Source organism: Dinoponera quadriceps, unplaced genomic scaffold (assembly GCF_001313825.1).
Source record: "Dinoponera quadriceps isolate SergipeBrazil2010 unplaced genomic scaffold, ASM131382v1 scaffold587, whole genome shotgun sequence".
Classification (NCBI taxonomy): Eukaryota; Metazoa; Arthropoda; class Insecta; order Hymenoptera; family Formicidae; genus Dinoponera; species Dinoponera quadriceps.
In genome coordinates this window covers 367036-384144 of record NW_014554777.1, presented here as the reverse complement: position 1 = coordinate 384144, position 17109 = coordinate 367036, and the positions used below count along the sequence as shown (strand labels likewise).

General features: G+C 40.4%; 1 protein-coding gene across 1 annotated transcript in view; it reads right to left on the bottom strand.

Annotated features, from left to right (window-relative positions):
* Positions 1-17109, bottom strand: part of LOC106741770 (diuretic hormone receptor) — a 39134-nt gene that overhangs the window by 9921 nt on the left and 12104 nt on the right. The window contains exon 3 of the mRNA XM_014614076.1: positions 635-821. Coding sequence (XP_014469562.1) covers positions 635-821 — 187 coding nt within the window. The remainder of the gene's footprint in view (positions 1-634; positions 822-17109) is intronic.

The following is a 17109-nucleotide window of genomic DNA, read 5'->3' as shown; positions in this document are numbered from 1 at the left end:
TTCCCTCGAATGGGAAAAATACGATAAAAGTAGTATCAAAAGAAGTAAAATAAGGCACTGCCGATATTTCATAAAATGCAAAGAAAGAAAAGGGCTCTCACTGGGCTACGTCCTTCCATCACATTTAAAGTAGTGGGCCGTAACAATATTGTCAGAAAGGTTAATACAACACGAAAAAGCTCGAGAAATCTGTACTAAATGTAATCAACATAATTTACAGCTTTGACATTGTAATAAAAGTGTATCATTCAAATTTACATGATGTTGTTTAAAAATATAAAGAAATACTTGTTCTCTGCACTTTGACGAATAATAATTTTTACTAGCACTGCCGTGTTAGGCATATGTTTGTAAATATATCACATGTACCGCGATAGATGCATACGGGTGCACACTATTAGAGAAACGATCGTGACGTCGGATTTCAATTACCTCAATTCCGGTACGGTCAACCTTTTTCTAATCTTACACACGTATAGATCGCGTGTGTTGATTAAAATACGCTGTCAAACTTTGAGAGGACTCCTAAGAAAATAAATTTACGGACCGGACTACCTTAATATAACAAGCCGTCGATTATTGTCATCCAATAACGAGATACTTCTTCAAAGGGGGGGGGAGGCGGTTTACTCACTTGTAATAGATGAATATGCAAACCGCCACGACCAGAGTAAGCAGGGAGAGGCTGTAGCCGATGAAATACAGCGTTGTCGTGATTTCCACCCCGGCCTCGATGGCCGGCTGCCGCACGTCGCGGCACAGGGAATAGTTGGAGTAATTGTCCCATGTCCCATTGGCCCAGCACCATCGGCTGGCGTTTTCTGGAAAATACAAGGCGAGTGGCCAGCTTGATCAGTATGCCGCAGCTATCGTAACTTCGTTCCCTCGAGCGTTTTCGCCGTCCGCGCTCTCGACAGCTACGCCGAGAGATAAATTAGCTCGGCCGCGAGCGCACCTGGACGATAATCAAGCGCGAGAGCGAGCCGCGGGAATTCGCGCGAGAATTCGGTGAGTCTAACGCGATCTCCGAGGTAATCCGATCTTTTCCATATTAATTTTGATCTCATCCTTTTGTAACTCCATCGATTCACTCGCCGACGTCCGCGCTTGACGAGACGGTCGAGGAAATTCAGACAGGGGAAAACTTTTATCGCGGAACCGCCGAAGTCGGCACGACCGGTCTAATCGACGTCCGACGAAGTTTATCGTGAATAATTGAGCGCGTAAATAAACGCGTTTCTCTTACGATCTCAATTTTATATGACCTTACCGCGGAAACTTTACGGTCGCCGAGGCGTGCCGGCGCGTGAAATAGGGTGAAATTTATCGCGTGTCCTCGTGACGGACGTCCCACGCGCGGAGAGTCGCGCGGACAAAAGGAGAACGACGTGGGGATAATTATCAATTATTAAAAAGAAAACAAAGAAAAGACGAGGCAGTTGTACAAGTGCGCGATGAAAGCGCGCACTCCAATAAGCAGAATAACGGAGAGATTACGATACTCTTTTTTTACTTCGACGAATCTCACAACGCGTCTGGTCCTATCCGCGATCGGGAAATTCATCCTCCGAGAAGTACCGGGAAACAAATTTTCTTAGTGGAAATACGGGTGCGTTGCGAAACTCTTTGGGAAAAGTATGCGCCGCAACTTTTTTTCCATTATGTGTGTGTGTGTATGTGTGCAACGAGCAGCAAAGTAGAACAATTCCGATGACGCATTAAGGGAGATCAAGCGCGAAATTATTTAAGCAATTAGGGAGGATCGCCAAGTATTAGCGACGGCATAATCGACTATCGGAAACTGATATCATTTTTTTCCGCTCGCCTCGTGAAATATCGATGAGTGAATGATCGTCGACGGTGTTGCAACAGACCACTCCCGACCCGACGTCGCCGTTATCTAAATATTCGGGATACGTCATGCGCGCCTGAGTGGTCCGAGGATGTCCCCGGCATCCCCGACAATTTTTCACGATCACAGAGCGCCATCGCGGATTGCTGCGGATATCGGCTGCGTTGCATTATTCACAACCACGAAGAGAGAAGAGTTGGACGAATCGATACCGCAGAAAAAGAGGTCGTCCCCGAAGCAACCAGATGCTGCGACGGCAGCATCGATATGCGTCGCATATTAATAGTATTCTTAATCTGTCGATAGATCGACTTAATGAATTATCTATCCTCCTCTCCTCGACGTTTTGGCGAACATTTAATATCTCGGGGCGAATTCCACGGAGCGTCCGGTGTGTGTCATTTTCTCTCTTCTTCTTCTCTTCTTTTCTTTTTCTTTTTTGCTGACTCACGTCCACCGGTAGATGTTAGAATCTGACGTCGAATTTGAAAGACTCGTTCAATTGAACTTTCATGGTTGGGAATTTAGAAAGTAACGAAGAATTTTTATTACGATGACCAATCGTCGGGATTATTTTAATAGGTAGATTCTTCTCGAATTCGACGAACTTTTCCTTAAGGTCGTACTTCAAGATGGGCTCTCATTCAGTCGCGTTTTCTTAACATTCTTTTACAAATACAGAAACTATTTCTTAAAGGGGTAGAAGTAGAGACTTTGAGACAAATGTGAAGCCGGGTTTTCTGCCCAGAGAGAGCGTTTGAGTGGGGTAATTTTTTTTATCATGGAACGAGGATAGCGGGCATTAATTAACAAATACAAATTGATAAAGAAGAACGCTTTATTTTTTCGTAATACGCGTACAAACCGATCGGTTAGACGATTGATTGCAGAAACACGACGAGGCGACGACATGATGCAATAAACGAATTACTTTGCTTCGTTTGTCGGTGACTAGTCGAGAATTTCTCGCGTCTGCTTTACGATCCTTTTCTTAGAGAACGTGACGTGAATCAGAGGACACTGCTTCCAATAAATCGTAACACGCGAACAATAATTGACAGAAGTATTGTCATTCTCTCTAAATAGACTGGCGAGCATTCCTATCGAACAATCATATTCAACTCGATTCTCCGGCATGCTAATTTTATAATATTTGCAAGAAAATAAATTTCTTTCCGAGCAAAGGAAGCACGTTGAAGCTCACGCTTGGAATTTCAATGAATAAAAATGCATTCTCTTAATTAAAAGATGTATATTATTTAAATATAAATTTTTAATTTTAATCTTCTATAATACTTATTAAATCATTAAATCTAATTAAAAATAAATTTTATGTAAGTCTCATATAAAAATATTACATTTATAATTGCAATGCTAGCCTCCACCTCGGAGTTGTAATTACATCGAATTGTAATTACATCAGATATTGTAATCATGCTGAAATGGATTGAATTCGAACAAATTTCCATACAAATGCAATCTCTATTTGCAGCATACAAATAAAGAATTTAAATTCCATGGTAAAGTGAATAAAACTATTCCACGCTCGTGTTATCCATTATTCGCGATGTTCCATCAACCGTAAAAGGTGGGCGCTTTATTACGGCGTATTATGACATTACACTTTCAGTCATGGCATAACAGGCACGTGCGCACGCGTTCACGTACTCGCCATAAATTTACGCGCGGCATTTGCGAACATTTGCGAATGCTGGGAGTCGCGACGGCAGCAATGGTGAAAATCGATCCTTTACCATCGGCTGTAACTCCATTATCGATAGTTAGTTAAGTGTCGATGAGGACGGGAAACTTGGCCGTTCCCTACGAATGAACGTGGCTGCATTCCGATAATAACGTTAACGTCAATGCAAAAGTATACGCGCTTGTCAAACTTGAAAATAAGTTCGGAGAAGTGTGTGATTCGATTAAATCGCCGGCTTCCGGCGTCGGTGTGTTAACAATGGGGGCATGCTCGCGAAAATGCGCTCCACGGTGTCGGCATAGGCCAGCGAGCGAAAAGTATAAACTTCACTCGGGAAAAATGTTGTTGTTGTAGCGAAACCATCGTTGCTACCGCATGTTCGTTGCGACAGTGATGGAATTTAGTTAGCGTAACTAATTTAGCGAATTCCGTAGAGCAGAAATAGCTTTTTTTGTCAGGACAGAAAATATTCTGCCGAATGAATTTGTCTTTGGGGCACGTTGATTTGCTGTTCGGAACAAAATAGCGTTTTTACATTTATTAATTTGTTCTTCTTCTTCTTTCTTGGCACTACCAGCCTCGTTTGAGGCCTGGGTCTACTTCTCTCTCTTTACATATGCATGTGGTGCGCACACGGATTATACACATGCATATGGGACCTACAGTTTTACGCCGGTTCGAACGGCAGTTGGAGAGAAGTTTTCGTGGCATAGGGATACTCTTGGTGGTTTGCCAGACCGCCGAAATTAATTTGTTCTTACGGCAAAGTAATTTATAGATTCAGCTAAATGAACCAGCGAATAACAATTAACTTAACTAATCGTTTTGCTGTCCGTGTAGTAATTGACAGATTTTGCTGTGACAGCGTAAAATTTGCTTCGCCAGCAAATTATTATTCTCCGTATTTCTGTAACGTTCGTGATCAGGAAGACGTTTGCTTCTTCGATACACGGTCCATGCGCGGTAAATGATCGATTTCTCTCGACAACGAAGATCAATTTTCTCGAAAAATGAAGTCTCGTGTGAGAGAGAACTCTTCGTGGTATATTTTCGACTTGTTTTTTCATACAGAATCCTCGTATTCCCACCGGTTTTTCCCGCCGTCGCTCGTGAGGAACGACGTGTCCTGTGTGCAGGACGAACGCGCGCGGAAAAAAGAAAGCGGCGTGCCAGCGGCCGGGTGAAACGATCTCTGATTAAAAGTCAGAGCGACAGACGTTTAATCGAGTTTCAGCGGCGCCGTGTAGTATCGCGTTACCACAGATGTTCAATCTCGAAAGGAGCGCATCGATATTTATTACAGAGACGAACGACGCGCGGGACACGGGATAACGCGGTCATTTGCATGCGCGTGCGCCCAATAATGAGGTTGTAATTAAATGACGGACTTGGCCTAATGACACGCCGAGACGCACGGAAGAAAAAGCTCACTCCGAAGCGCGCACGTCACACACAGTGCTTCTCCTTCCTGGCTTTGTCTCCTTCCTTCGCCGAACACCGCTCCTTTTCTGGCACACAGTATGCTCACAGCTGCCTCGTGAGACATGCTCCAGGTGTGCCCGTGCGATACCACGTATGGATTTGAGAGAGAATTTCGAGATTATATAAAATACTCCGATAAACATTGTTAATCGTTCTCAACGTCACGAGACTCTGTTTGCAAACTAGACTGTTTTGAAAACGAGAGACCTCATGGCGTAGCACAAATTTCCAGGTTCACATTTCCGATCCGCACTCTTCGCGTAAAATCATTGTTTATTTGGCCGTGTGCATCGGCTACAAATGTACTTCACTTAATCGGATACAAACGTACGCAGCGCATTATTTTCGGAATTATTTTTCTCGAGAACCGAGCGAATCAAATCGAAAAATTCACGCTGCATTTTTGTTTATTTTTTCGTTTATTTTATTGCTTTTTCGCGTTCTTCGTGTTGTAATCCGCTTCCGTGCCGGGCCGCGTCATGATTTTTACCGGAGATTCTATCTTCCGGAGTATTTGTTTAAATAAATAACGATGAATAAATAACGAGCTGCAGTTTCCGCTCCAGTTTATTCGTACGACCCATTATTGATTACTGAATTGTGTCGACAACTGGTAAGCATTTTCCACAGGCGTCTCTCTCTTTTTCGATGACTCGATGCGTGTGTAAAACAATACGGATGCGGAAATTAAATAAAGGCTAGATTGGGAGATCCGCGTGCGCTCTTGGGAAATTAAAGAGCGCCGTGAAGCGATCGACTAAAAATAACAAGCCTCTGGTTATATTTATCGACACGCGCTTTATGTCGCGGATCCCGAGCTGCTAAATATACAAAATATCCCGGTGCGTCGGTTCGTCGGTAGGAAAAAAATTATTTCAGCGAGTGTGACGGTAAAAAAGTTTCTCGCGCATCCTAAGGAGGGTGAAGCGCAATCCGGTCGGAATACAACAGTCTCCGCAAATCTCAGAGCGCTAATTAAAACGGCTTCTCTCGTTGCGCGATTAATGACTCGTATTATGACTTTTGCTTAAGTGCATAACGTTAATTTCCAAGAATAATTACGAAACTCGATGACGTACGTCTGACTTTCGCACCGACCATTATTGTTTGAACAACTTCGCGCGCGATAAGTAGAGGAGCGCTAACAAGTTTTGCGAGCTACCTGCAGCAAAGCATCATTACGAGCAGACGATCATTATTTTGATGCCCGGAAGCCATACAACGCCGACCTGCTATTAATAATAATGAAAGCATCAACCACCAGGCCACCGTACGGATGTGGCGTTGCAGGTAGAAACCTCCGTTCGCTTCAACCCTTGCTTCGCTCGCGTGATTGATGCACCGGGCGGAACATATTTGCGGGCAACGAGCAACGACTTCGATCTCCATTAAAAAATAATCCGTATAATCATCGGTAAACTACATGACGGTTATCATAATTTAGTTCTATTCGGGGGTGCGGAAGACTTACAGATACTTTGAGAAAGGCGTAAATCGCTCTCATTAGACGTGAATTTTCATTAGCTGCCTACTGTACGCAGATCGGCATGCGTTTAAGCCAATCAATCGATTATGTCTGCTTACGAACGGTTTTATTAGTATAGTGTTTTTTATTATGTGTCATATTCATTCGAGACTATCCCCATACAGCACACTTTATTCAAAGGACGTACTCTGGACGTTCTTAAGACGTCCTCTGAAAAAATGTTTACTTATTATAAAATCTATAATATAAATATATATAAATATATATATATAATATTTGATATAATATATATTTAAATATATATCATAATAATATTTATAATATTTTTCTCTCTCTTTCTCATTATTGACCTCTTTGAATGATATGTATGATTATATTCGATATACTAAAAGGGTAATTTCTCGTAAATAGATAGATAAATAAATAAATAAATAATCATCTCGATTCACGAAGCTGTATCATTCTGGGGCATTACGTAAGAAACTCATATGTGCTCCGGAATGATGCAACTTCGCATGTAAAGACAGTTACGTTGATTTATACCATCTGCGTACACAAAACTTACTCTTAACGGTTGATCGATAAGCGCACTTACTTGCCGTAGTTGGTCACTTTAGTAATCGGATAATATTCGCGATGTAATTGGGCGCGATACAAACGATGCAAGTCGTGAATATCGACCGATTTCCGACTGCGGCGACATGCAATGGGCGTGGTAATTAACGCAGCGTATCGTTTATGGATTTTTATTATCCAATCAGTGAGAAAGCTGCGGAACGCGTGACCGCGTTCTTTTGTCGTTCGCACAAGTTACGCCGTTCGCAATATTGTTCTATTAATCTTTGAGAGTACCACCGACGTGTAAGCGAGACCGTTGGACATTATCCGCGAGCTTACACAAGATAAGATATTGTGAATTTTTCGGCTACCAACATATCGATTATTTAGATGACAGAGTTTTGGGATTTTTGCATTTTTTAATTTAATTTCGTATACAGGGAACTATACGATGCCTCTTTCTAGGGTTTTGTGCGCTTCTTACCACCATTGTGTGCGTCGTATATTACGAAAAATGAAATAAGATAAGAAGTTTATTATTTAATTATCAGAGGAAGAATAGTACAATGAAGCCGTATTTTTACTTATACAATGGTCGAACTTCTTTTTGAGTTACGTGATACATTCACCGTTTTCAGCCGGACATTCTTTTAATTATGCTATCTTGCGCGTATCATAAAAGACAGATATTACTTCCCTTTGTATTCAATCTGCTCTCTCTTTCTCTCTTTCTCTCTCTCTCTCTTTCACTCACTCTTTATTTCTCAAATGCAAGAACATCCCATTGCGCTTATACTTCGGACAAAGCATCTCGTAAGTCTCGCAGGTGCTTACAAGAAAATCTTGTAAAGAGCATTATTAGAAGCACACAAATGTACTTGCAAGACTAGATTTTGAATTTCGACACGGCTATCGTAGTTTGTATTTCTATCCCGTCCTGTATATCTTCTAAGTTTGCCAAACGTTCGTTAAAATCGAGAATATTCTGTATGATTAATGAATGACATACCTGGAGATACATGATATATCGCTGCTCGCGTCTCAGTACTCTCAGTCCTCCGTTCTGGCTTTCAGCATCCAGGCTGCTCCATCATCAGTGGCACTCTCGATATTCCCTCGTGCCATTGACACTCACACGGATAACATTCGATCGATAAAACGTGTGTCGAGAGACCGATTAAATATTTTCAGAACCGAAATATCCAAAACGAAATATTATATTCGTTCGACGGGTATTGGAACTAACGTTACCGATACATGTATTTCGCGATGTTCGAAAGTTCGATCGTTTCACGATCGCCTCGAGGGTCCGGAATGTTTTGTTCGTCGCGATTTGTCGGTCACGATATCGATGCGTTATTCATTGAAAAGCAACGATGGTGGGGGAATGACTTTGCCCTTTAGGCCAATTGTTTTGGTATTGTTATGTACGCGTAGCGTACGTTCTCCGTGACTGAAGCATTACACCTTGAGCTGACAAGTAAAACATATACCACATGGAATATATGTATCACGTTGATCACACTGGGTCACGCGTCGGGTGGTTAAAATATTTCACTGACTTTTGAAAGATTTAATCCGGGTCCCGAGTACATTGCGTTGGTTAACACGTGCTTCTTCGATCGAATCCTATTTACTGGAGTATCAGTGATACGAGCGGATATTCGGAGTGCTAGGACGGAACAGCCGGGACTACAAGATCGAGAAACCGGGACACGATCGGCGAGATACATTATGTATTTTCAAGTATGTCAAATCATTTATTATACAGGACGCTTCTGATTTTAACGCGCGTCTGACAGACTTACTGAGACAGCGCGGAAGTACTCAAGAGATTTAGAATCTAGTTTCGCAAATACAGTCGTATAATAATGTTGATATAATAACGCTTTTTGCTGCATGCATTTCTTTGAAAGAATATATCATATATATTTCTAGATATATTAAATCATTTATTCTATTAAAAGATATCGCCGATTTCAGTAAAAGTTTGATGAGCTTACTAAGAGTAGGGGAATACGCGAATCGAAATTTAAAATCTACTTCGAAGTCTGGCAAGTTGTGTACCTTTAATAATGCTTCTTGGGCAACAAGTTTCACCCTGAATCTATTAACATTTTGTTATCATACCCAACTCAAATTTCGATCTTTATTGGTGCGGGGCTTTATTGAACATACAACTGCTACCTTTTGCCCGTACAACTCCTTCCTATTCACCTCTTTCAAATTTTCAAATCCTATCAAGAATTTCGATGCCCATAAAACAAGTAACAAAGGGATTATAAAACAAAATTTATATTATTAATCTACTAATCTTTGTTATTTATTCATATTAATTATTTAATATTGACCCGTCGCGCATACTCTATCTGCAGTTGAATGATTTACATAATTAATACGTTGCTGATTGAAATCTAAATTAAAGGTTAAATGCAGATAAAGCCTCGAGATAATCGAACATCAAATAATCACGAATATCCATTTCGCAAATACATGTATTTATAGCAAATTAGGATCTAAATTCATCACAGAAGCTCTTGGTAGGTTTTAACAATTTGCTAACAATTCGCCCATAGAATTCCGTAGCGGATTACAATACTTTAAAGAATGTTTATTAAAAGTTTATACAAACTGCTCGTTATTACTCTGGAAGACGTTATTGAATATCCCTTTAATAGTCTAGTCTTTCCATGACATTATGAGTTCCTTGCAAAGAGGTAAACACGATAATACGTAGCACGTTATTGTTATTGCGGTTGTTGTTGTCGTCTGGCGCGGAAAACCTATCACATACACGTTTTCTCGCAAGTGATTAAACCTCACCATGGAAAAAAAAACGGTAAATACGTATACTCTGTGTAATATAATAATGTTATATCTCCAATGGTCCTCTAACTTCAACGGAAATTGCGAAGCTAACGTAGAATCAAAGTTTTGACTGCACATATTCAGACCACACATATAGTGTGTCAAATATTATCACATATAGTGTGTGTGTGTCAAATATGTTCTTGTTATCAAATAACATTGCACACGTCGCATGTAACATTAAATATCTAATCAAAATGGGAACTTCAGAGTTTACACGTGATAACAGATTGCTTGACTAATTTAAAGTCGACTTTATCAAAACATCCAATCAATATTAAGTCGAATCTCCATTTTCATCTTGGCTCCTATTTCTTGTCGAATTATCAAGATTTGGCCGCATGCCACCCTTAGTCGCGGTTTAATTTCTAGGCGCGCAAAAAGAGGCCGAGAGCCGGCGAGAAAACATCTACTTTGTGCGAAATCTCCGGCCTTTTTCACACGTGGTTTCTCTAGACGGTCGTTCGGAGAAAAATAACGTCGACGGAACCACCGTTAAACGTTATGTAACAAGAAAAGGTTGATCATTTATTTTCTTCTTGCGTGGGAAACTCGGCGGTCGCGCAATTCGCGATCTCAAACTCTTTCGGAAACGTCGCTTTTGCGCTTTCGACGAGGCGCGAAAATTTAGCGGACTTAGGAACGACGCACCGAACAAATGCGATAACTATCGATGTGGTCTCGATTCATTTTTCTCCTCTTTTTCTCCTTTCCTTTCCAATCTTCACAGCAATCATCGCGTCGGTCGTTTAGGTACGAATAAAAGATTCTTGGGATGGGGAAAACGCGGTCGCGCGCGAATCCTTTCTTTAAAAAGGCGCGTTATCTTATTATTGCTTATTTTCCACGATGCCATTGTGGCTATTTCGATTTCTATTTGAGTCGCTGCTTATTTCGGAGAAATTATACGTTCTGACGATTTGAATGTCAAGGGGCAGTTAACCTTTAAGATACGAAGCGAGGGTCCCCCAATGAAGCAAGGGTCCCCCAATGAAGACTGTATTTATTTAATTCGTAGAAATAAACTTATTTAAATAATATAATATAATTCTATATATAATATTAAAGTACCAGAAAATATATATTAAAAACTATTAATGAATTTTTAGTAGGGATACCTTAATGACCCACTCCGTCTTTACGTTTTCAAAATAAGCTCCGTATTTTAAAGATTAAATCAAATACTGTAAAATAACAAATAATGTTAATATTATAACATAAAGAGTGACAAATTATTAATTAAATAACGTAACGGTGCTCTTGGGCTCGCCGACTGAAAGTCAGCCATATGCTCCTGGGAACAATAACATATATATACCGTAATTGCCGAACAATCATAATATTATGCGACGCGAAGCTAAACTAATTGGGAAACGTCGTGCGTGATTTCCGATTTTTTTGAATCGATAGGAACGGGCACGAGACACCTTACGTTATTTCACACGTGCATTTATCGTACGATCATCTTAAGTAAATACAGCGTCTTGGAATCCTAAGGGTGACTGCCACTTTTCATTTCTTTTATTTTAAAGAGAAAACATATAATATACATACATATAGTCATATAATATACATACATTCAGAAAATTTATAAATATATAAAGAGAAATATAAAGCCTTGAGCGCTNATATATATATATATATAATGTGTTAATATATGTTAAAATATATGTTAATATGCGTTAAAATATATTCGTATATGTTAATATATGTTCAAATATGTTTTATATCTTTACATATTAATAATCAGATAACTTGCTTTTTGTTTCAGATGTGGCGTAGTTTGTGACCACATGAAGGGTGCAATTCTGATGGAAGTTGCAATTTGGATGAATGCGGATGCTGTACAGGAGGATCCGATTCGGGCCAAGCGGAATCGGTTCAAAAGTAATTAAAGTTTCTCATACTCATGCAAACATGTGGAAAATTAGGACAGTGGCCCATGTAAAGTTGTTGGATTATAATGATCGCAAAAGTTTGATACACTCATATACACGCGCATTTTTCTCACCAAGCCATTAACACTTGCATCTAATCGGCGATGTTATATTTTTTTGTTTCAAATTTATAGTGGAATGTGGTCGATCGTGAGTTCTCGGCATTTCGTTGAGTCAAAAACTAAGATTTAAGGCGATGATCGTTTTTGGTGATTGTTCTTAATACGCGAGATCAATGCGATTGACTTAGTTTGTAGATCTTTGCATATACACTGAGAGAAAAATTATTTAGCTTATTAAAAATTATGATTATTTTCGGCACCAGCCATATTTTTTGTCGTTTTCTAACAAGAATTGATAGTAATAGAAAATTTATAGTAGTATCAATAAGCATATAAAGTTATTATAGATAACATTATAGTAGTACTTACTACAAAAACGGATTTCTCGTATGTAACGATTTCCGCAAATTATAATTAATTTGCTACGCGCCAAACACTTTTCTCTCAATGTAGGGTTTTAGGCACGTATATGTTTGTGTAGTCCATTGAAATATAATTACTTGAAACATAATCAAAAGATTGGTTCTTTAAAAATTCCGTCTTACTAGATATATCTGAACTTATTATATTTAATTCAGAATATAAAATTATTTGACGGAATTTTTCGTTCAATGTGATCCTCCATTTGCTTCGAGCGGTATAAAAGCATATCAGAATTGAGCCTTAGAATTGCGCCTAAGAATGGCGCGTCAGAATTGCGCCTAAGAATGGCGCGTCAGAATTGCGCCTAAGAATGGCGCATTAGAATTGTGCTTTAGAAAGGTATATTAGAATTGTGCCTCATAATTGCGCCGTTATACGGGAAATTGTTGATTATTCGCGATAAATTTAGTAATCGTCACAAAGCATAGAAAGAAAAAACGCGAAACTTGCGTATTTTGACATATTTCGCAAATGCGTTATGAAATTGTTTGCACGTGACGGATTATGATATTATTTCGCTCGCGAGAGAGAGAGAGAGAGAGAGAGAGAGAGAAAGAGAGAAACGCTAAATTCAATATGTATATTTAACGTCACTATTAGAAGGTAGAATTCACGCGAAACCAGAATTTGCATATTGGAGTTGTGTCACAACACGCAGGATTTGCGATTTCACTTTGCACGTGATAAATTGTATTTGTAGTAATTGCTAATTTTGTATTTGTAGCAATTGCTAATTTCGTAAATTTGCATACGTGATAGGTTTTAATGTTATTTCGAATCAGAATTGCGTGAGATTAGAACTTAAAGCTGGAATTAAAAGTTAGAATTCTTGTAAAACAAAAACTTCGTTTTTCGTCAAAGTATAATCATCCGCGGAGTGGAATATTTTCTTTTTTTCTCTTGAAATTGCAACTCGCGTATGTGCTCCCAAAGTATCAAAATTTATAGTACTTTCTATTAAATCATTAAAGTCATTAAAATAATCGCGGTCGCGAGTACAGTGTATAATAAAGTGAAGTGCGATTTACGTGGGACGACGATTGGACGATGCGGAGGCTCGAAGGACCTGGATGGTTGAATGACGGACGCGAGATATCAATGTGAAATGGTGAGCAATTCAGATACTCAGAAAGCATCATATTACATTATGCATGCAAAATTTAAACGTAAATTGTATTGATCACCGACGAGAAAAGTCATCTCGTCAAAATTGTGCATTTATGACATGCATGCGAAATTATTTGAAAAAACAATTAGGAATCGATGACGCGCTGTGTAGCGCGTGTATACACGGAAAACAAGTTTTGTTAAATTTTCTTCAACCAAAACGCATTTGGTTGTCCACTAATTCCGGCTAATTCAACCAAACTTTTTTCTTAAATTGTGTTTACCTAAATAGCACAAGATATCCTAAAATCATCAAGGTTATCCTAAAGAGTGTTTCGGACGTTTTGAGCAAGTTCAGGACGATCTTAAGACGTTTTGTGCCGTCTGGGTAATTACCTAATAAATAATGGATGTAATCAACTATAAATCTTAGACGATTGAAATTTACGACGCGCACTGTAAATCTCGTAGGACGATTGGAAGCCATCGAGTTCCGATATACGGGGCGCGCCAATGACTATTAGCACCTCGATATCCTCGAAACGACAGGAATTGAAGAGAATTCTTTGAAATAAAAGTTTACAAGGTGAGAAAAGACGCCACCGTGTGGCGGTAACGATTTTTTTCTAGGTCGTGTCACCGTGGGCGGAGTTTTCTCTAACTGCTGTGCTTTCACAGATATTTAAGATGTTAGCCAGTTAACGGCTCACCTGTATACACAGACCATCACATATCAAATGTGAGGAAATATGTCGGATTGTCGACGACATAATTCAAGAGAGAAATCTTAGGTAATAGTACAAATTCAATTTCTAAGTTACGTAACTCGCAGGAGGGCTGAAAGTCTCCGAAGTAATACGGAATTTGTTCATGTCGAGTGAATTTTCACAAAATTAAATCACCTCTGAGATTAAGATGAGATTGTCCCACTTTTACGATGTAGCCTCGAGATATGCTTTTTGAACATTTTCTTGAATTTTGCATCTGCATTTCGTCATTGTACAAAGTGTCGGATACCACAAGTTGGAACGTTAAGGACGCGTCTCGCGATTTTTCGGCAGGACGTGGGCGAAATTTTATTTTACATAAAAGGCCGTGCAGTATATTTTAATTATTTCATATAACGCGCTATACAATGCCATAGGAAGATCAAAGGACGCGCGGCTTCGTTGCACTGTTTGTGAACGAGATACAAAGCGTCATTAGCATTATTCGAAGAGATATCATTTCCATTCCCCGGCAATGGCAGCGGAATGCGTGTCGGCGGCGAAACGACGAGTGAATATGAGTTAATATCGAGTTGATATCGAAATCTAATTGGCCGATTCGATCTGCTTTACAGTGTGGAATTTACTGGATATGTGTGACAGGAAAAATATATTCCACCTCTGATCTTTAAGTTCTGCTTATAAAATGCCGGGTAAAATTCAAACACGTGCACGAAAAATCGACATTTGCTGAAAAATACTTTATGTATATTTATTTAACAACACATGGTATTTGCGCATTCTATATTTGCATACCACGTGTGAAACTGTTACCAAATATTCCAAAAATTGGAAACCATGTAACAGCTACAGAAATGAGAAATTTACACACGACGTTAATACTATACACCTAATTCTCTGTGCTGCCTAACTCTCTCCTGTATTAAGCGAGTTTCTCCATTTGCACGTCCGCTCGACGTTTGCACGTGCCATTAAATTAACCGTCAATTTGGCGAAACAATCTTGAGCCTACGCAGCGCGATGCTGCGGCACGTAATTTCGCGATTTTATCAGTAAGCATCACTTCCCGACCTCCTGCATCTCGATTCCAGCGAGAGATTGCTCTAGATAACGTACGACACATTTCGCCGTATCTTATCTAACGCGTACGTATATAGCGCGCGGATAAAAGTCGAGAAATGGCCGATCTATCAAAATATCCGTCAAAATACGGGAACACGAGCCGAGGCGAGCGAGGTCTTATACGTGTCGCGATGCACGATTCCGACTCGGGAAAACTCACAGGACGGCTTTTACATTAGATCGCGCGGAAATTCGAGCTGCGTCGGATACCGCGACTTTCTCGCCTTTCTTGCCTGATACTTTGCATAGATGTGCCTTCCGGTAGCTTTGCTAGTATCAGATTTCGCGGCAGATTCTACGCGATATTTCCGAAGCGTCACCGACACCTGCTTTTTCCACGACAGATTTTCCTCTCACCAACCCGTCTGGAATTGACAGTTTTCCGCGGCCATAACGTCGAGGACGCCCACGACTTTTCCTACCTTAGGTCTCTCGTCCGTAGCCTCGTGTTAATTATCGAGTTACGGGCGTCGCGTTCCAAGCACCCGAGTATACGACTTTGAATTTACATACTGTACCCTATCTCGACTCTCTTTCTCTCTGTCTCTCTCCCTTTAACTTTAACTCTCTCTCTCTCTCTCTCTCCCTCTCTTTCTCGGTGCGTTTCTCGCACGTCGCGGAGTCTGCCAGACTCAGATGCCAACACCTGGCGAAGTTGAAGGCGCTATTACGTATTCATCGGCGCAGTTACTAAAAACGAGAACTCCGTTTCAACCGATCGCGAGCGGAATTGCGATCGTTATCCCTTATGAATGGCAATCGGTGGTTCGTCGAAAGCTTGATATCGAATCACTCCGTAGGGAAAGGCGCTGTCGGTGTGTGGATTTCATTGCTTCAACCGAGTGTTTCCCTCGGATATAAAACGTTCTCGGATTGGACGTACTTCCTTTTCGCTACTACGGGCGATCAATGATTTCAAGCGATCCCTCTCGCAACCTCTCACTGTTGCTCGCTAGCTTTCTCTATTTCCTTTTCCCTCCCCCCTCTCTCTGTCTCTGTCTCTCTCTCTCTCTCTCTTTCTTTTGACGAGACTGATGACGGAAAAGTGTTACGGCGCGGAGAAATAACTGCGCGAATTTTATTTCATATTTCCTTTGTAACGTAAGTGACGCATGAAACTGTACTCAAAGTAACGAGAGCCGAGAGTGACGAGTTATATCGTGCACGGGGTTCAACTTCACTCGTTACTTCGCCCGGAACACGGTCTCAAAATATCTTCCGGCCATCGTATCCGGACGAATCGGTAGTTTAAGGATGAACGTTGGTGATTCGGCGCGTTAACTGTTGAGCTTTAAAGCACAAACAACGCAAGTATAAAGAGCATAATTTACAACACTGCTCACGTTCTTCGAGGCAAATGGACGGAAGCGGCAACACGTTTCTCGCACAAAAGCTGAATTAAGGATACGCGTCTGCTTTGCAAAATTCCGCGTAGCAACGGGATCGAAGCGTGTAAGCAAGCAACTAAGAAGTAAACTCTCAACCTGGAATTCGTCTCGAACTCGCGACGAACATACGCCGATGCTCCAGGTATTCCGGTAATTATCGTGATTTTAATTAATATACCCCGGGTAATATTAGTCACGAATAACCGAAGTTTCATTTAATTTCCGTCGGTTCCTGTTGAAGTTCAACAACGCTAGTGTGTCGTATCGAGAGTGTGTCGGGGAGACGTCACTTTTTGAATTTTATGCCAAATTACAGCGGCTGACGAGAACAGTTTGCGAAATATACCGGGTGTATCGAAACATCCGATTTGCGCGAAAGCCGCTTTCTTCCCAT